The sequence below is a fragment of the Haliotis rufescens genome, unplaced genomic scaffold, assembly GCF_023055435.1.
Source record: "Haliotis rufescens isolate VD_foot unplaced genomic scaffold, xgHalRufe1.0.p SCAF_1, whole genome shotgun sequence".
Classification (NCBI taxonomy): Eukaryota; Metazoa; Mollusca; class Gastropoda; order Lepetellida; family Haliotidae; genus Haliotis; species Haliotis rufescens.
In genome coordinates this window covers 92,868,006-92,889,054 of record NW_025963779.1, presented here as the reverse complement: position 1 = coordinate 92,889,054, position 21,049 = coordinate 92,868,006, and the positions used below count along the sequence as shown (strand labels likewise).

The 21,049-nt window shown below is 43.7% G+C and overlaps 1 protein-coding gene across 2 annotated transcripts in view; it reads right to left on the bottom strand.

Annotated features, from left to right (window-relative positions):
- Positions 1 to 2,125: 2,125 nt before the first annotated feature.
- Positions 2,126 to 21,049, bottom strand: part of LOC124134156 (BTB/POZ domain-containing protein 3-like) — a 30,322-nt gene continuing 11,398 nt past the window's right edge. For both annotated transcript variants that reach the window (XM_046498835.2, XM_048403717.1), the window contains exons 2-3: positions 12,778 to 13,113; positions 2,126 to 12,204 (exon numbers count right to left, since the gene is read on the bottom strand). In XM_046498835.2, coding sequence (XP_046354791.1) covers positions 11,160 to 12,204; positions 12,778 to 13,088 — 1,356 coding nt within the window. In that variant the 5' untranslated portion in view covers positions 13,089 to 13,113 and the 3' untranslated portion in view covers positions 2,126 to 11,159. The remainder of the gene's footprint in view (positions 12,205 to 12,777; positions 13,114 to 21,049) is intronic.

The window sequence follows — 21,049 nt, the reverse complement described above, 5'->3', positions numbered from 1 at the left end:
ATGCTGTATGTGTTGATGCTGTATGTGTTGACGCTGTATGTGTTGATGCTGTATGTGTTGACGCTGTATGTGTTGATGCTGTATGTGTTGACGCTGTATGTGTCGATGCTGTATGTGTTGATGCTGTATGTGTTGATGCTGTATGTGTTGATGCGATGCTGTACGTGTTGATGCTGTATGTGTTGATGCTGTATGTGTTGATGCTGTATTTGTTGATGCTGTATGTGTTGACGCTGTATGTGTTGATGCTGTATGTGTTGACGCTGTATGTGTTGATGCTGTATGTGTTGACGCTGTATGTGTTGACGCTGTATGTGTGGATGCTGTATGTTGTTGATGCTGTATGTGTTGATGCTGTATGTGTTGATGCTGTATGTTGTTGACGCTGTATGTGTTGATGCTGTATGTGTTGATGCTGTATGTGTTGACGCTGTATGTGTTGACGCTGTATGTGTTGATGCTGTATGTGTTGATGCTGTATGTGTTGATGCTGTATGTGTTGATGCTGTATGTGTTGATGCTGTATGTGTTGATGCTGTATGTGTTGATGCTGTATGTGTTGACGCTGTATGTGTTGATGCTGTATGTGTTGATGCTGTATGTGTTGACGCTGTATGTGTTGACGCTGTATGTGTTGATGCTGTATGTGTTGACGCTGTATGTGTTGATGCTGTATGTGTTGATGCTGTATGTGTTGATGCTGTATGTGTTGACGCTGTATGTGTTGATGCTGTATGTGTTGACGCTGTATGTGTTGATGCTGTATGTGTTGACGCTGTATGTGTCGATGCTGTATGTGTTGATGCTGTATGTGTTGATGCTGTATGTGTTGATGCGATGCTGTACGTGTTGATGCTGTATGTGTTGATGCTGTATGTGTTGATGCTGTATTTGTTGATGCTGTATGTGTTGACGCTGTATGTGTTGATGCTGTATGTGTTGACGCTGTATGTGTTGATGCTGTATGTGTTGACGCTGTATGTGTTGACGCTGTATGTGTGGATGCTGTATGTTGTTGATGCTGTATGTGTTGATGCTGTATGTGTTGATGCTGTATGTTGTTGACGCTGTATGTGTTGATGCTGTATGTGTTGATGCTGTATGTGTTGACGCTGTATGTGTTGACGCTGTATGTGTTGATGCTGTATGTGTTGATGCTGTATGTGTTGATGCTGTATGTGTTGATGCTGTATGTGTTGATGCTGTATGTGTTGATGCTGTATGTGTTGACGCTGTATGTGTTGATGCTGTATGTGTTGATGCTGTATGTGTTGACGCTGTATGTGTTGACGCTGTATGTGTTGATGCTGTATGTGTTGACGCTGTATGTGTTGATGCTGTATGTGTTGATGCTGTATGTGTTGATGCTGTATGTGTTGACGCTGTATGTGTTGATGCTGTATGTGTTGACGCTGTATGTGTTGATGCTGTATGTGTTGACGCTGTATGTGTCGATGCTGTATGTGTTGATGCTGTATGTGTTGATGCTGTATGTGTTGATGCGATGCTGTACGTGTTGATGCTGTATGTGTTGATGCTGTATGTGTTGATGCTGTATTTGTTGATGCTGTATGTGTTGACGCTGTATGTGTTGATGCTGTATGTGTTGACGCTGTATGTGTTGATGCTGTATGTGTTGACGCTGTATGTGTTGACGCTGTATGTGTGGATGCTGTATGTTGTTGATGCTGTATGTGTTGATGCTGTATGTGTTGATGCTGTATGTTGTTGACGCTGTATGTGTTGATGCTGTATGTGTTGATGCTGTATGTGTTGACGCTGTATGTGTTGACGCTGTATGTGTTGATGCTGTATGTGTTGATGCTGTATGTGTTGATGCTGTATGTGTTGATGCTGTATGTGTTGATGCTGTATGTGTTGATGCTGTATGTGTTGATGCTGTATGTGTTGATGCTATCGATGGTTGTCTGTACCTGATAAAACTCGGTTGTGACACAGTTGGCACATTACAACCGGCGGCGTTAAACAACATTCACTCACTCGCTGTCAGAGTCCTGTCCTTAGGAAGATGTCCACTCTCGTTGTATTTGGGTGTTGTCCTTGTTGGGGGCAAGCCTGCACCAGAATGTATGCACTCTGGGATGACCGAGAAGCCACACACATGAGACATTAAAAGCCTTTATTTCCCCGCATAAGATAAAAGTGCGGTTAGTCACAGTAGTCGGTCACGTGACGGTCACGTGAGCCACATCTGACGATACAAAAATGAGCTACACTGATGCTGATGCATCCCCAAGTTTAAGGATGCTCCGAAGTCAGAATATTCACAGTATGAGGTAGAACCTAATTGTGTTTTGGCCTCATCTTGTCACTAGAAGCTTAAATACATTCCAGAAATCAGCAAGTATTGAGTTACACATTCATCATTAACACTTCTGCTTATTAAACATTCTGCACCTGTTATATAAAGGGTTAATTTGCTCATTCTAATTATTAATTATAGGGTAATTAGAGTGTTGAAGAAAATATATATTTCTCTACAGCCAACACAGATACTCTTCCAGGCGGGATGTTTGATATTACATACCTCCTGCTTGTAACATGGCATCTGATATGGAAATAGGTGCTCATAGTGATATGTAAAATAAATCTGTATAATATCGTAACACAGAGTAGTCTACATGTGGGTACAACATTATATATATCTAGGCAAATAACAGTGCAACTTCTATCGTAATGATGCCATCCTCGATTGCCCAGAGCATTATCATGTTAAATACTCTGTCCCCTCCCCTAGCCTCGCGTCATACCAGTTGATGTCAGCCTCTTCATTACGCTCACCAGTTTAGCCTCCCATTGAAATTAGTCCGAACAGTGTAGCCTCCCAGAGAATTACTCTCGCTCACGTGTGTCACTTGACTGAACGGCTATTCCTAGCGTTAAGTTCATTGAATCGGCCTCAAAACAGGTTAATAATAATAATAATAATAATAGAATGGTGATATAATACCCTTGGTAATCGAGGATGTAACGATGTCAGGATAAATATAAATTTTCATCGTAAAAAGACACATATATCTTAGTACACAAAAATTGCCATTCTATGGAAACTTGGTCTCAATTGTGACTCATGCGCCCTTTCATCACGCAATACCCTTCACCGGCATATGCATGTATACCACAAGTCTAGCTGTGATCAGCAGCTTATGTCGTAAATTCCTTTAACTGTACCTTAAGATATCGAATATGTAAACAAATTCTATTAATTACAATTTCATATCACGATATTGTGAGGACATGACAACATGAGGGCACATCTTCAAAAGTTGGCAAAATAGGTATGAAAAACGTGCAACGTGGAACACAACGACTGGTTTATTGCATATAGCTGCATAACGGCGTAAGAATCTACATCGAAACGTCGCAATAAACCAGAAGTAGTTATTCACAAAGTTGTACGTTTTTCCTGGCTATCAGATGTGTATGAATGAGATAGACTTTGCTCATTTTAACTTACGCATGTCTTGGAACTAAATGTATACACACGACTAAGCTGCATTTAGAAGTTGTCAGTAAGCATTTTTGAAATACTTGAACATGAGCAAGAAGGTGACCCGAGCTGATTGTTTCAAGAGAAGTAGATAACAACGTTAACAGTAGAGTCATTGGTGAAGGGTCATGGACTTGTTCATGGTCAGATCTCCCGTGGCAGGGCAAAGTTCATCCTTGGAGGTTCCTTGTAACTATTCTGGTGTTTTTAAAAATGCCAAAGTAAACACTTGGAATTGTTAGAAAAAACAAAGGCCAGTCAACCATTTGAACATGACTTTCACACCATTATTACAAAGTTTTCCGCAAAATTTATATTAAATTCCCAGTGAGTCAAAAAGGACCCTGATCCCACCCCCTCCTTTGGTAAACTGTCTGTTAACGGTTGATATCATACAGCTCGAGTTATGGTCACAACAAAAAAAGTGTAGGTTTCTGTTTTCATAACTTCCCACTTAGAATCCGGTCCGGATACCTTCCGGAAACCTTTAAAAATGTGAAGAATTTGGGGTGCATTTTGTTTCCGGAAGATATCCGGAAGGTTCGCGGAAAACGGAAACCTACGCTTATTTGCTGTGGGTAGTCTTTTGACTTAGAGGAGTGAGTGTAAATATTTGCATCATTCAGCAGCAAATACGTTATGTCATTTAATAGTAAAAGCTTACCACACACAACAACAAAGCACCAACACTCCACAGGGTAACAGTGCACAGGATCTGAGCTGGGTGGCTGGAAGTGTGACAACCTCATGACAGTACACACTGGCAACATGTTTCCTGGTAGTGTGCGTACTGTATAACAGTACACAGTGTCGGGGCAGTGCCTTGGCATTGTCAGGAAACATCAGGAAACATTATCATTATAAATATACGCATTATCTAAACCACCACGCTGAAGTCTAGCAAACCACAGATGAATAATTGATGGCTTTCAGTCTTGCATAGGAAACTGCTTCACTTGATTGTGTTACTCTTGTGGGTGAAGTACCAGGCGGTGCGGCTATATGTCAGTGCGTGATGGTGTCATTCTATATGTCGGTGAAGTACCAGGCGGTGCGGCTATATGTCGGTGCGTGATGGTGTCATTCTATATGTCGGTGAAGTACCAGGCGGTGCGGCTATATGTCAGTGCGTGATGGTGTCATTCTATATGTCGGTGAAGTACCAGGCGGTGCGGCTATATGTCGGTGCGTGATGGTGTCATTCTATATGTCGGTGAAGTACCAGGCGGTGCGGCTATATGTCGGTGCGTGATGGTGTCATTCTATATGTCGGTGAAGTACCAGGCGGTGCGGCTATATGTCGGTGCGTGATGGTGTCATTCTATATGTGGGTGCGTGATGGTGTCTCTCTATATGTCGGTGCGTGATGGTGTCATTCTATATGTCGGTGCGTGATGGTGTCATTCTATATGTCGGTGCGTGATGGTGTCATTCTATATGTCGGTGCGTGATGGTGTCATTCTATATGTCGGTGCGTGATGGTGTCATTCTATATGTCGGTGCTTGATGGTGTCATTCTATATGTCGGTGCGTGATGGTGTCATTCTATATGTCGGTGCGTGATGGTGTCATTCTATATGTCGGTGCGTGATGGTGTCATTCTATATGTCGGTGCGTGATGGTGTCATTCTATATGTCGGTGCGTGATGGTGTCATTCTATATGTTGGTGCTTGATGGTGTCATTCTATATGTCGGTGCGTGATGGTGTCACGCTATATGTCGGTGCATGATTGGTGTCTCTCTATATGTTGGTGCTTGATGGGGTCTCTCTATATGTTGGAGCGTGATGGTGTCATTCTATATGTTGTGCTTGATGGTGTCTCTCTATATGTTGGTGCTTGATGGTGTCTCTCTTTATGTTGGTGCTTTATGGTGTTTCTCTATATGTTGGAGCGTGATGGTGTCGTTCTATATGTTGGTGCTTGATGGTGTCATGCTATATGTTGGTGCTTGATGGTGTCTCTCTACATGTTGGTGCTTGATTGGTGTCTCTCTATATGTTGGTGCTTGATGGGGTCTCTCTATATGTTGGTGCTTGATTGTGTCACTCTATATGTTGGTGCTTGATGGTGTCATTCTATATGTTGGTGCTTGATGGTGTCTCTCTATATGTTGGTGCTTGATGGTGTCTCTCTATATGTTGGTGCTTGATAGTGTCACGCTATATGTTGGTGCTTGATGGTGTCACGCTATATGTTGGTGCTTGATGGTGTCTCTCTATATGTTGGTGCTTCATGGTGTTGCGCTATATGTTGAGGCTTGATGGTGTCACGCTATATGTTGGTGCTTGATGGTGTCACGTTATATGTTGGTGCTTGATGGTGTCTCTCTATATATGTTGGTACTTGATGGTGTCATTCTATATGTTGGTGCTTGATGGTGTCTCTCTTGTATGTCGGTGCTTGATGGTGTCTCTCTATATGTTGGTGCTTGATGGTGTTGCGCTATAGGTTGAGGCTTGATGGTGTCACGCTATATGTTGGTGCTTGATGGTGTCTCTCTATATGTTGGTGCTTGATGGTGTTGCGCTATAGGTTGAGGCTTGATGATGTCACGCTATATGTTGGTGCTTGACGATGTCACACTATGTGTAGGTGCTTGATGGTGTCACGCTATATGTTGGTGCTTGATGGTGTCTCTCTATATGTTGGTGCTTGATGGTGTCATGCTATATGTAGGTGCTTGATGGTGTCACGCTATATGTTAGTGTTTGCTGGTGTCTCTCTATATGTTGGTGCTTGATGGTGTCTCTCTTGTATGTCGGTGCTTGATGGTGTCTCTCTATATGTTTGTGATTGCTGGTGTCTCTCTATATGTTGGTGCTTGATGGTGTCTCTCTATATGTTGGTACTTGATGGTGTCACGCTATATGTTGGTGCTTGATGGTGTCACACTATAGGTTGGTGCTTGATGGTGTCACGCTAAATGTTGGTGCTTGATGGTGTCTCTCTATATGTTGGTGCTTGATGGCGTCACGCTATATGTTGGTGCTTGATGGTGTCACGCTATATGTTGGTGCTTGATGGTGTCTCTCTATATGTTGGTGCTTGATGGTGTCACGCTATATGTTGGTGATTGCTGGTGTCTCTCTATATGTTGGTGCTTGATGGTGTCTCTCTTTATGTTGGTGCATGATGGTGTCACGCTATATGTTGGTGCTTGATGGTGTCTCTCTATATGTTGGTGCTTGATGGTGTCTCTCTTGTATGTCTGTGCTTGATGGTGTCTCTCTATATGTTGGTGCTTGATGGTGTCTCTCTATATGTTGGTGCTTGATGGTGTTGCGCTATAGGTTGAGGCTTGATGGTGTCACGATATATGTTGGTGCTTGACGGTGTCACGCTATGTGTTGGTGCTTGATGTTGTCACGCTATATGTTGGTGATTGATGGTGTCTCTCTATATGTTGGTGCTTGATGGTGTCTCTCTATATGTTGGTGCTTGATGGTGTCACGCTATATGTTGGTGCTTGATTGTGTCTCTCTATATGTTGGTGCTTGATGGTGTCTCTCTATATGTTGGTGCTTGATGGTGTCACGCTATATGTTGGTGCGTGATGGTGTCTCTCTATATGTTGGTGCGTGATGGTGTTTCTCTATATGTTTGTGCTTGATGGTGTCTCTCTATATGTTGGTGCTTGATGGTGTCACGCTATATGTAGGTGCTTGATTGTGTCTCTCTATATGTTGGTGCTTGATGGTGTCTTTCTATATGTTGGTGCTTGATGGTGTCACGCTATATGTTGGTGCTTGATGGTGTCTCTCTATATGTTGGTGCTTGATGGTGTTCCGCTATATGTTAGTGCTTGATTGTGTCTCTCTATATGTTGGTGCTTGATGGTGTCACGCTATATGTTGGTGATTGATGGTGTCTATCTATATGTAGGTGCTTGATGGTGTCTCCATATGTTGGTGCCTGATGGTGTCTCTCTATATGTTGGTGCTTGACGGTGTCACGCTATATGTTGGTGCTTGATGGTGTCGCGCTATATGTTGGTGCCTGATGGTGTCTCTGTACATCTTGCTGCTTGATGGTGTCTCTCTATATGTTGGTGCTTGATGGTGTCTCTCTATATGTTGGTGCTTGATGGTGTCACGCTATATGTTGGTGCTTGATGTTGTCTCTGTACATCTTGCTGCTTGATGGTGTCACGCTATATGTAGGTGCTTGATTGTGTCTCTCTATATGTTGATGCTTGATGGTGTCTCTCTATATGTTGGTGCTTGATGGTGTCACGCTATATGTAGGTGCTTGATGGTGTCTCTCTATATGTTGGTGCTTGATGGTGTCTCTCTATATGTTGGTGCTTGATGGTGTCTCTCTATATGTTGGTGCTTGATGGTGTCACGCTATATGTAGGTGCTTGATTGTGTCTCTCTATATGTTGATGCTTGATGGTGTCTCTCTATATGTTGGTGTGTATGTAATGTGTTGTGAGTGAACAGAATGTATGAGTGTGCTTGCGTGTAACACACGGCACGGGATGGACGCACTGATAACGACCTCCGCCCAGCTACAGACATCCACACGACATTCAATATCTTCAAGCAAAGGTTTTTGGCAGCGTCATGTACATGCGTTCTAATGTCGATGTTTTCACGAACAGCGTCATGAGGCGGGTATGTTATGGCGAAGCAATGGCTTTTCGAGGACAACAGTTACAATGTCGGAACTAAATATAAAAATCTAACGCTAAGGCAGACGTAGCCCAAGTGGGTTATACGCCGGACATGTGAGTCTAACTGCTGCTTCACGTGGCTACGTATCCTTTCAAATAAACCAACAATAGGACTAAATAATGGTACATGAATCATAAAAATATCATGGAATAGGTCCTAACTGAATTCATGTTTTGGCTTTGTAATGAGTATATACAGTCATAAGAAACATATATCTCACCTTTGATAAAATAATGCTGCTTCCAAGGAAGGACACCATGAGAGAAAAATAATTATCTTTGAAACAGGAACTAAATAATCGCACTTCAGTCATGAGAAGGTCAAAGACCTGTATAACATAAACTGGCTCTCGAATTCAAGTGGATATTACACTGGGAAGATGTGTTCACATGCATTATTGTTACAGTCAATCTGTGAAATGACTGAAACATGAGGATGATCGGTGGAGATGCTGACGTGCTATAACTCCCAGTCATCAAGTATACTAGTAACTACCAAGCAGAGTCACTAAACATCACTCAGGAGAGACACTAAATATAACTCTGGATAGGATAGTCTCTAAACATCATTCAGGTGAGTGTCTAAACATCACTCGGGAGAGTCTCTAAACATCACCCAGAATAGTCTCCAAACATCACCCAGGATAGACTCTAAACAACACTCAGGATAGTCTCTAAGAAACACTCAGGAAAGTCACTAAACATCACTAAGGAAAGTCACTACACTCTACTAAGGAGAGTCACTAAACATAAGGAAAGTATCTAAACACCACTAAGGAGAGTCACTAAACATAAGGAAAGTCTCTAAACACCACTAAGGAGAGTCACTAAACATCACCAAGGAAAGTCACTACACTCTACTAAGGAGAGTCACTAAACATAAGGAAAGTATCTAAACACCACTAAGGAGAGTCACTAAACATAAGGAAAGTCACTAAACATAAGGAAAGTCTCTAAACACCACTAAGGAGAGTCACTAAACATCACTAAGGAAAGTCACTACACTCTACTAAGGAGAGTCACTAAACATAAGGAAAGTATCTAAACACCACTAAGGAGAGTCACTAAACATAAGGAAAGTCTCTAAACACCACTAAGGAGAGTCACTAAACATCACCAAGGAAAGTCACTACACTCTACTAAGGAGAGTCACTAAACATAAGGAAAGTATCTAAACACCACTAAGGAGAGTCACTAAACATAAGGAAAGTCACTAAACATAAGGAAAGTCTCTAAACACCACTAAGGAGAGTCACTAAACATCACTAAGGAAAGTCACTACACTCTACTAAGGAGAGTCACTAAACATAAGGAAAGTATCTAAACACCACTAAGGAGAGTCACTAAACATAAGGAAAGTCTCTAAACACCACTTAGGAGAGTCACTAAACATCACCAAGGAAAGTCACTACACTCTACTAAGGAGAGTCACTAAACATAAGGAAAGTATCTAAACACCACTAAGGAGAGTCACTAAACATCACTAAGGAAAGTTACTACACTCTACTAAGGAGAGTCACTAAACATAAGGAAAGTATCTAAACACCACTAAGGAGAGTCACTAAACATAAGGAAAGTCTCTAAACACCACTAAGGAGAGTCACTAAACATCACCAAGGAAAGTCACTACACTCTACTAAGGAGAGTCACTAAACATAAGGAAAGTATCTAAACACCACTAAGGAGAGTCACTAAACATAAGGAAAGTATCTAAACATAAGGAAAGTATCTAAACACCACTAAGGAGAGTCACTAAACATAAGGAAAGTCTCTAAACACCACTAAGGAGAGTCACTAAACATCACCAAGGAAAGTCTCTAAACATCACCAAGGAAAGTCTCTAAACATCACCAAGGAAAGTCTCTAAACATCAGTAATGAGAGTCACAAACTTAATCCAGTAAGAAATCCAAGTAGATTATGTCAATGGCTTCTACTATACTAATGAATCTGTTGTACGCGCCTGCATGCTTATCTCTACTCACCAGAATCTTTGATAACCGAGGACATTTTATTAAATTGCCAGTCTTTCTATCAAACTATCATCTCATGTTTCAGTCAATTTGTAAAATGAATTATTTTAGTCAATCTGTAAAGTGACTGAGTGAATTGTTCATTTTACAAACTCACTGACTTTAGACATTGCTTGTGACATATATACCGTCATATAGTGTAATATATCTACCGTTATATAGTGTAACATACATACCGTTATATAGTGTAACGTATATATCGATATATAGTGTAACATATATACCGCTATAAAGTGTAACATATATACCGTTAGCGCTGTGTACGTTTGTAAAGGCTTCACAGGCAGCGCAACATAGAGCAATCGTGTTCTGCACATCAGCATCACACAAAGACACGCAACCACAAATTGTAGCAGATATAAGCAGGAAAACAGTCATCACCCGCAAAATATTCCCTGCGGAAAAATAAAACCATAAAATATATCGTAAAAGAGAAAAAAATATAAAACAATTAAATGATTGCATAAACGCTTACCGTTGCGATGCTGTATCACAGCATCCCGCCCTGCCTACATGACATGCATAGCATGTGAGTATACACGGGAGTCAGCCGTGCCATGGGACGACCCATGCACCCACAAGGGAGTAACCGTGCCATGGGACGACCCATGCACCCACAAGGGAGTCAGCCGTGCCATGGGACGACCCATGCACCCACAAGGGAGTTCAGTCACTCTTGTAATATCAACCTGGTTTCCTTGATTGTCCCACACACTGAACACAATTGGAGGCAAAGCTGGTCGAGATATTAACACGACACAAAATAAACTGGTGTAGTCCAGATTCAATGAATGACCAATCAGCAACACTGCTCAGAGTAAAGCGGCGTGACAACTTTTAGTTACATTACAAAGGGAAGTGTTTGTCAAATGACCACATATGTAATATCATTGTATGTGTAAATGATAGTACTGACGCATCACTTCCACGCTGCCCCGTCACGGCTCCACTATGAAGTGCATTCCAGAGATGTACCCTTCTGTGACGCTGTTATAAAAGGAACTATTCGAGTTGTGGGAAATCTTCCACGTCACGTCCCCGTCTGCATCGTGCACCTCTGAAAAGCCGTTCATGATGCCCCAGTACCTGCTGGGTCCCTTGATGGTGACACTGACGCTGTAGTTGGTGTCAGGGTGGAGGAGGATAGACGCAGGCAGCATGACCTTGAACTGATCGTCTCCGGTGGAGATCTCGCGGTCGCAGCAGTGGTGCAGGATCACTTTCTGCTCCTTGTCCTCTATGGAGATGAGTACGGAGAGTGTTCCGCTTCCGGATCTGGTTGGCGCGAACAACAGAAATGTCAGCAGCTTGACGGTTTTGCTGCATGACACCGTGATGGCATCCGTCACTGGGTTGGCTCCCGTCCACCTGCCGCGAGATCCGAATCTTTCGATAGAGCGAATAGGCTTCAATGAGTTCCTTTTCTTTGTGCAGAATGGTTCGACAGGGAGTTCCGTCAAGGTAAAATGTTCCAATATTTTGACTTTTTCACTGTCTGTTAACACTCCCGCACCTCTAGCCTTCTCGACAAATAGTTTCTGGCTCATTAACGGGAATCTTACAAGATACAATGACTGACCTAATACACATCGCTTTTCGGCGGGAGTTACTGCCCTTTCTTGTCGCTTACATTCGGCCTCCGCCCATTGGAGGGCAGCACCGAAGATGAGGTCCTCTTCCGCCTTGAGGTCATCGTTAGCCAGGATCCTGTCCAGACACTCGTGACTCAGTTCCAGAAAGCTCTCGGATTGGAGAACCTGCTTTGCCTCTCGCTTGATGACGTCCATAGCCTTCTCCTGAAGTCCATCCTCGTCAAACAGACACGCCTGCTGCAGGATTGTGCAAGCGTTGTCAGCAGTGAGAGACATCTCGCAGAACTGGAGGCACCGCTGCTCCAGACTCCTGACATTGTACTTCTTGGAGGAGTACAACAAACCAATGACGTTGTCTGGTGTGATGGTGACGTCATTCGTGTACAAGAACCTGGAGAAAAATATGTATATAAAGAATGACGGAGTGGACTGTTTCCTGTGGTATGATGTACAGGTGTATAAGTATAAGTCAAATACAGCACACGCCAGATGACCTACGAACACGCCATGTTTAGGGAATGAATAAACTATTTTTAGCAACCACGACAGCCAGATAATACAGTCTGAAGAATTGATACTCATGTAAAATAAACTTTGTGTGAATATAAAATTAAGATATCGTTAAGGCTTCCAAGTAGAACGTTTTATATGTCATTATTTGACTAGATACAATTGAAGTGTAAAATGTAACTGCTCCATGTCTCGGTCAGTTCCAGTGTGAAGCTAGCCCGGGGACCACTGTATGAACAAAATGTAGCAATGGTACACACAAGGCGAGTGAGTGGGTTACCTGTCTAGTCACTGGAGCTGTAACTATTCCTATCTGCTAAGACATCTTCAACAAGTCAAATGCAATTCAATACACATGTTTTAAAGGAAACCATATGCGTATTTTGCCATGAATGTTGAACAAGAGATGGACAACGCGCTCCAATGTTCCATCCTGATAAGTCTGTTGCATTACCTGATGAGACTCCTGAATATAGCGGGGTCAATGTCTGGGATCTCCACCTCCTTCTTCTCGGGCATCGGACCACACAACATCCGGTTGAATACACAGCTGCGACTCACTAAGATATATTTATGTGCTTTGACGGTCTCGCGTTCCTCGCCAACCCGGAAGCTGAGGTCAGTGAGGGACTCGCTCTCCAACATGTGAAGATTGGTTTCCGAGAAGTCTTTGCCCGACTGCCAGTCGTCTACGTATCCCGACTTGTGACGACGTCGTGTTTTGTGCGATGCTTGTGTAGACTTGGACGGCGACGGTGTTGACATGGTTCAGCTGTCATCGGCAGCCACTCTAGAAGAAGAACGAATAACACCATACATTACGCATACACAACGCCATTTGAACGGTCAAACACGTCATACACAACATCATATATACACATAAAGAGACAAACATTCTTTCCATATCCAATAGAAATAACATGTTATGCAACGTCATAAACGACGTCATACGCAACGTCATAAACAACACCATATACAACGTCACATAAACATATATACGTCATACACAACGTCATACGCAACGCTATATTCACAGCCATACACGGTATGCACGGCCACACACGTCATACACAACGTCATGTACAAGATCATAAACAACGCTACACACAACACGGCATGCCACGTCATAAACAACGCCTTTATACAACGTCACATGAACTCATTTATTGTATACTGCACTGAGATATTTTTATGGCAGTGAACATGACACTTGATATGCCGTTGCAGTGAACATAACACTTGATATTTCACTGCTGTGAACGTAACACTTGATATTTCACTCCCGTGAACATAACACTTGTCACAGACAACATCATAACCGTTCCATATGTCATAGACAACATCATCCCCCTTCCATACGACAAAGACAACATCATACCCCTTCCATACGTCATAGACAACATCATACCCCTTCCATACGTCATAGGCAACATCATACCCGTTCTATACGTCATAGACAACATCATACCCCTTCCATACGTCATAGGCAACTTCATACCCGTTCTATACGTCATAGACAACATCATACCCCTTCCATACGTCATAGACAACATCATACCCCTCCCATACGTCATAGACAACATCACACCCCTTCCATATGTCAAAGACAACATCATCCCCCTTCCATACGTCATAGACAACATCATACCCCTGCCATACGTCAGACAACATCATACCCCTTCCATACGTCATAGGCAACATCATACCCGTTCTATACGTCATAGACAACATCATTCCCCTTCCATACGTCATAGACAACATCATTCCCCTTCCATACGTCACAGACAACATCATACCCGTTCCATACGTCATAGGCAACATCATACCCCTTCCATACGTCACAGAAAACATCATACCCGTTCTATACGTCATAGACAACATCATACCCCTGCCATACGTCAGACAACATCATACCCCTTCCATACGTCACAGACAACATCATACCCCTTCCATACGTCATAGGCAACATCATACCCCTTCCATGCGTCACAGAAAACATCATACCCTTTCTATACGTCATAGACAACATCATACCCGTTCCATACGTCACAGACAACATCATACCCTTTCCATACGTCATAGGCAACATCATACCCGTTCCATACATCATAGGCAACATCATACCCGTTCTATACGTCATAGACAACATCATACCCCTTCCATACGTCATATACAACATCATACCCGTTCCATATGTCAAAGACAACATCATACCCCTTCCATACGTCACAGACAACATCTTACCCCTTCCATACGTCACAGACAACATCATACCCCTTCCATTCGTCATAGACAACATCATACCCCTCCCATACGTCATAGACAACATCATACCCCTTCCATATGTCACAGACAACATCATACCCCTTCCATACGTCATAGACAACATCATACCCCTTCCATATGTCACAGACAACATCATACCCCTTCCATACGTCATAGACAACATCATACCCCTTCCATACGTCAGAGACAACATCATACCCCTTCCATACGTCATAGACAACATCATACCCGTTCCATATGTCAAAGACAACATCATACCCCTTCCATACGTCACAGACAACATCATACCCCTTCCATACGTCATAGACAACATCATACCCCTTCTATACGTCAAAGACAACACCACACCCCTTCCATACGTCATAGGCAACATGATACCCGTTCTATACGTCATAGACAACATCATACCCGTTCTATTCGTCATAGACAGCATGATATCCGTTCTATGCGTCACAGACATCAGGCCTGGATTGTAGTTGAGACCGAACGTGCAATAGAGGAAATATTGAAACCTTTTACAGTTCCTGTGGGTGATCGATCGGCAGCCATTTTTTTATGAATCGATATGTAGACTCTCGATGTCTTGAAACACACGTTCTTTTGTGTGAAAAGGCTGAATATTTTTAAAAGGGGTTTCCGTAGCAATAAGGAAACCTCTTTTTAACAAATCAGAATCAAGCATTCTTGAGTGTGATGGTGGAATTAATGTTCGACAATTCGTGGCGGTATTACGCACTACTGATAAAAAACCGTCAACTTTGAAATTTCCAATCTTTCCCACATCGCCCAAAAGCTACTGTCCTCCTTCACTACCGGTTGTAATGTGTTCCCAATTCGTTCATTACTAATAAGAAACTGTTACTAGAAAGACATATCTCTTACTTTTTTGGAATTTTTACAATTTTGAAATTTCCAACGTTTTTTATATACCATTCCGCACTCTTGGTACAGTAGTGTCTGTCTTTCCATGTGGAGGTAAGGGAAAGTATCACCGATACGTCTTTACTTCAGCTTAATAAATGACTCATGCCAGCTCCCATTCACCTGTACAATTCATTCCACAATGTTAGTGGTACCTATAAATTTGATTTACTGGTGTCTTATTTTAACAGTTTATTAAACAGTTGACTGTGTGCCAAATGACACAATCAAGTGATCCCTAACATCCCTGTGTTGACTGCTATTTAATGAGTGAGTGAGTATGGTTTTACACCACTTGTGCATTATTCCGGCAAAATCACAACGGGGGACACCAGAAATGGTCCTACCCCGACTGCTATGGAACCTCACTTGAGCATGTTTATAGTATGCACTGAAATCGAAGAGAAACGTTGGAAATAGTTTAGTCTCGGTCAAATGACACGTAGTAACCCCGCGTACATCTGCATGTTCTTGAGTTAAAATTATTCAGAAGGCCGTCATTCATCTGGAAGCCTCCCCTCGTGTCCTGTAGGCGTGTGGTGAGCAGATTGCTTACTTATGTAATTATTCGAACACTGTATGAATTGAAAGCCATTATTCAGGCACAATATCATACAGTGCCTTTGGGATGTGCAAAAGGTGAAATACAAGCGAAAGCAAAGGTTGTATGAATCTTCTTAAACTGCCACCGTTACCAGGATTCAACCAGCAACCAGTGTGTGTGTGTGTGTGTGTGTGTGTGTGTGTGTGTGTGTGTGTGTGTGTGTGTGTGTGTGTGTGTGTGTGTGTGTGTGTGTGTGTGTGTGTGTGTGTGTGTGTGTGTGTGTGTGTGTGTGTGTGTGTGTGTGTGTGTGTGCGTGTGTGTGTGTGTGTGTGTGTGTGCGTGTGTGTGCGACCTATCGGTGTGTCAGTAGACCAGGAGATCTGTCTATGTGTGTCAGTATAGGACCAGAGAGAAATGTCTCTGTGTGTCATTATAGATCAAGGGGAGACATGTCTGTGTGTGTCAGTACAGGACCATGGAGGCATATCAGTGGACAAGTGTCGGACCAGGGAGACATGTCTGTGTGTGTAAGTATAGACCCAGGGAGACATGTCTGTTTGTGTTAGTGTGGAACAGGGACACATGGTTGTGTGTGTAAGTGTAGGAGCAGGAAGACATGTCTGTGTGTGTTAGTGTAGGAGCAGCAAGACATGTCTGTGTGTGTTAGTGTAGGAGCAGGATGACATGTCTGTGTGTGTTAGTGTAGGACCAGGAAGACATGTCTGTGTGTGTAAGTGTAGGAGCAGTAAGACATGTCCGTGTGTGTTAGTGTGGAACAGGGAGACATCTCTGTGTGTGTAAGTGTAGGAGAAGGAAGACATGTCCGTGTGTGTTAGTGTAGGAGCAGTAAGACATGTCTGTGTGTGTAAGTGTTGGAGCAGTAAGACATGTCCGTGTGTATCAGTGATGGAGCACTAAGACATGTCCGTGTGTATCAGTGATGGAGCAGGGAGACATGTCCGTGTGTGTAAGTGTAGGAGCAGGAAGACACGTCTGTGTGTGTTAGTGTAGGACCAGGGAGACATGTCTTTGTCTGTGTTGGTGTAGGAGCAGTAAAACATGTCTGTGTGTGTTAGTGTGGGAGCAGTAAGACATGTCCGTGTGTGTAAGTGTAGGAGCAGTAAGACATGTCCGTGTGTGTTAGTGTGGGAGCAGTAAGACATGTCCGTGTGTGTAAGTGTAGGAGCAGTAAGACATGTCTGTGTGTGTTAGTGTGGGAGCAGTAAGACATGTCCGTGTGTGTTAGTGTGGGAGCAGTAAGACATATCCGTGTGTGTAAGTGTAGGAGCAGTAAGACATGTTCGTGTGTGTTAGTGTAGGAGCAGAAACACATGTCTGTGTGTGTTAGTGTGGGAACAGTAAGACATGTCCGTGTGTGTAAGTGTGGGAGCAGGAAGACATGTTTGTGTGGGTTAGTGTAGAAGCAGTAAGACATGTCTGTGTGTGTTAGTGTGGGAGCAGTAAGACATGTACGTGTGTGTAAGTGTGGGAGCAGGAAGACATGTTTGTGTGTGTTAGTGTAGGAGCAGTAAGACATGTCTGTGTGTGTTAGTGTAGGAGCAGTAAGACATGTTCGTGTGTGTAAGTGTAGCAGCAGGAAGACATGTCTGTGTGTGTAAGTATAGACCCAGGGAGACATGTCTGTTTGTGTTAGTGTGGAACAGGGACACATGGTTGTGTGTGTAAGTGTAGGACCAGGAAGACATGTCTGTGTGTGTTAGTGTAGGAGCAGTAAGACATGTCTTTGTGTGTTAGTGTGGAACAGGGAGACATGTCTGTGTGTGTAAGTGTAGGAGAAGGAAGACATGTCCGTGTGTGTTAGTGTAGGAGCAGTAAGACATGTCTGTGTGTGTAAGTGTTGGAGCAGTAAGACATGTCCGTGTGTATCAGTGATGGAGCACTAAGACATGTCCGTGTGAATCAGTGATTGAGCAGGGAGACATGTCTGTGTGTGTAAGTGTAGGAGCAGGAAGACAGGTCTGTGTGTGTAAGTGTAGGAGCAGGAAGACAGGTCTGTGTGTGTAAGTGTAGGACCAGGGAGACATGTCTCTGTCTGTGTTGGTGTAGGAGCAGTAAAACATGTCCGTGTGTGTTAGTGTGGGAGCAGTAAGACATGTCCGTGTGTGTAAGTGTAGGAGCAGTAAGACATGTCCGTGTGTGTTAGTGTGGGAGCAGTAAGACATGTCCGTGTGTGTAAGTGTAGGAGCAGGAAGACATGTCCGTGTGTGTTAGTGTGGGAGCAGTAAGACATGTCCGTGTGTGTTAGTGTGGGAACAGTAAGACATATCCGTGTGTGTAAGTGTAGGAGCAGTAAGACATGTTCGTGTGTGTTAGTGTAGGAGCAGCAAGACATGTCTGTGTGTGTTACTGTGGGAGCAGTAAGACATGTCCGTGTGTGTTAGTGTCGGAGCAGTAAGACATGTCTGTGTGTGTTAGTGTAGGAGCAGGAAGACATGTCCATGTTTGAAAGTGTAGGAGCAGTAAGACATGTCTGTGTGTGTGAGTGTAGGAGCGGTAAGACATGTCCGTGTGTGTTAGTGTAGGAGCAGTAAGACATGTCCGTGTGTCAGTGTAGGAACAGGAAGACATGTCTGTGTGTGTTAGTGTAGGAGCAGGAAGACATGTCTGTGTGTGTTAGTGTAGGAGCAGTAAGACATGTCTGTGTGTGTAAGTGTAAGAGCAGGAAGACATGTCTGTGTGTGTTAGTGTAGGAGCAGTAAGACATGTCCGTGTGTGTTAGTGTGGGAGCAGGAAGACATGTCCGTGTGTGTTAGTGTAGGAGCAGTAAGACATGTCCGTGTGTGTTAGTGTGGGAGCAGGAAGACATGTCTGTGTGTGTTAGTGTAGGACCGGGGAGACATGTTTGTGTGTGTCAGTGTGGGAGCAGGAAGACATGTCTGTGTGTGTTCGTGTAGGACCAGGGAGACATGTCTGTGTGTGTTAGTGTGGAACAGGGAGACATGTTTGTGTGTGTCAGTGTTGGAGCAGGAAGACATGTCCGTGTGTGTTAGTGTAGGATAAGGAAGACATGTCTGTGTGTGTTCGTGTAGGACCAGGGAGACTTGTCCGTGTGTGTTAGTGTGGAACAGGGAGACATGTCTGTGTGTGTAAGTGTAGGAGCAGGGAGACAGGTCTGTGTGTGTTCGTGTAGGACCAGGGAGACATGTCCGTGTGTGTAAGTGTAGGACCAGGGAGACATGTCTTTGTGTGTAAGTGTAGGAGCAGAGAGACAGGTCTGTGTGTGTTCGTGTAGGAGCACTAAGACATGTCTGTGTGTGTTCGTGTAGGACCAGGGACACATGTCTGTGTGTGTAAGTGTAGGACCAGGGAGGCATGTCTGTGTGTGTTAGTGTGGAACAGGGACACATTTCTGTCTGTGTTAGTGTAGGAGCAGGGAGACATGTCTGTGTGTGTTCGTGTAGAGCCAAGGAGACATGTCTGTGTGTGTTAGTGTGGAACAGGGAGACATGTCCGTGTGTGTAAGTGTAGGAGCAGGAAGACATGTCTGTGTGTGTTCGTGTAGGACCAGGGAGACTTATCCGTGTGTGTTAGTGTGGAACAGGGAGACATGTCTGTGTGTGTAAGTGTAGGAGCAGGGAGACAGGTCTGTGTGTGTTCGTGTAGGACCAGGGAGACATGTCCGTGTTTGTAAGTGTAGGACCAGGGAGACATGTCTTTGTGTGTAAGTGTAGGAGCAGGGAGACAGGTCTGTGTGTGTTCGTGTAGGAGCAGGAAGACATGTCTGTGTGTGTTCGTGTAGGACCAGGGACACATGTCTGTGTGTGTAAGTGTAGGACCAGGGAGGCATGTCTGTGTGTGTTAGTGTGGAACAGGGACACATTTCTGTCTGTGTTAGTGTAGGAGCGGGGAGACATGTCTGTGTGTGTTCGTGTAGAGCCAAGGAGACATGTCTGTGTGTGTTAGTGTGGAACAGGGACAAATTTCTGTCTGTGTAAGTGTAGGAGGAGAGAGACATGTCTGTGTGTGTTCGTGTAGAGCCAAGGAGACATGTCTGTGTAAGTGTTGAACAGGGACACATGTTTGTGTGTGTAAGTGTGGAACAGGGACACATGTTTGTGTGTTTCAGTGATGAAGCAGTAAGACATGTCTGTGTGTGTTAGTGTGGAACAGGGACACATGTTTGTGTGTGTAAGTGTAGAGCCAAGGAGACATGTCCGTGTGTGTTAGTGTGGAACAGGGACACATTTCTGTGTGTGTTAGTGTAGGAGCAGGGAGACATGTCTGTGTGTGTTAGTGTGGAACAGGGACACATTTCTGTCTGTGTAAGTGTAGGGGGAGGGAGACATGTCTGTGTGTGTTCGTGTAGAGCCAAGGAGAAATGTCTGTGTAAGTGTTGAACAGGGACACATGTTTGTGTGTGTAAGTGTGGAACAGGGACACATGTTTGTGTGTGTCAGTGATGAAGCAGGAAGACATGTCTCTGTGTGTTTGTGTAGACCCAGGGAGACATGTCCGTGTGTGTTAGTGTAGGAGCAGTAAGACATGTCTGTGTGTGTCAGTGATGAAGCAGTAAGACATGTCCGTGTGTGTCAGTGATGAAGCAGTAAGACATGTCCGTGTGTGTTAGTGTAGGAGCAGTAAGACATGTCTGTGTGTGTCAGTGATGAAGCAGTAAGACATGTCCGTGTGTGTTAGTGTAGGAGCAGTAAGACATGTCCGTGTGTGTTAGTGTAGGAGCAGTAAGACATGTCTGTGTGTGTCAGTGATGAAGCAGTAAGACATGTCCGTGTGTGTTAGTGTGGAACAGGGACACATTTCTGTGTGTGTTAGTGTAGGAGCAGGGAGACATGTCTGTGTGTGTTAGTGTGGAACAGGGACACATTTCTGTCTGTGTAAGTGTAGGGGGAGGGAGACATGTCTGTGTGTGTTCGTGTAGAGCCAAGGAGAAATGTCTGTGTAAGTGTTGAACAGGGACACATGTTTGTGTGTGTAAGTGTGGAACAGGGACACATGT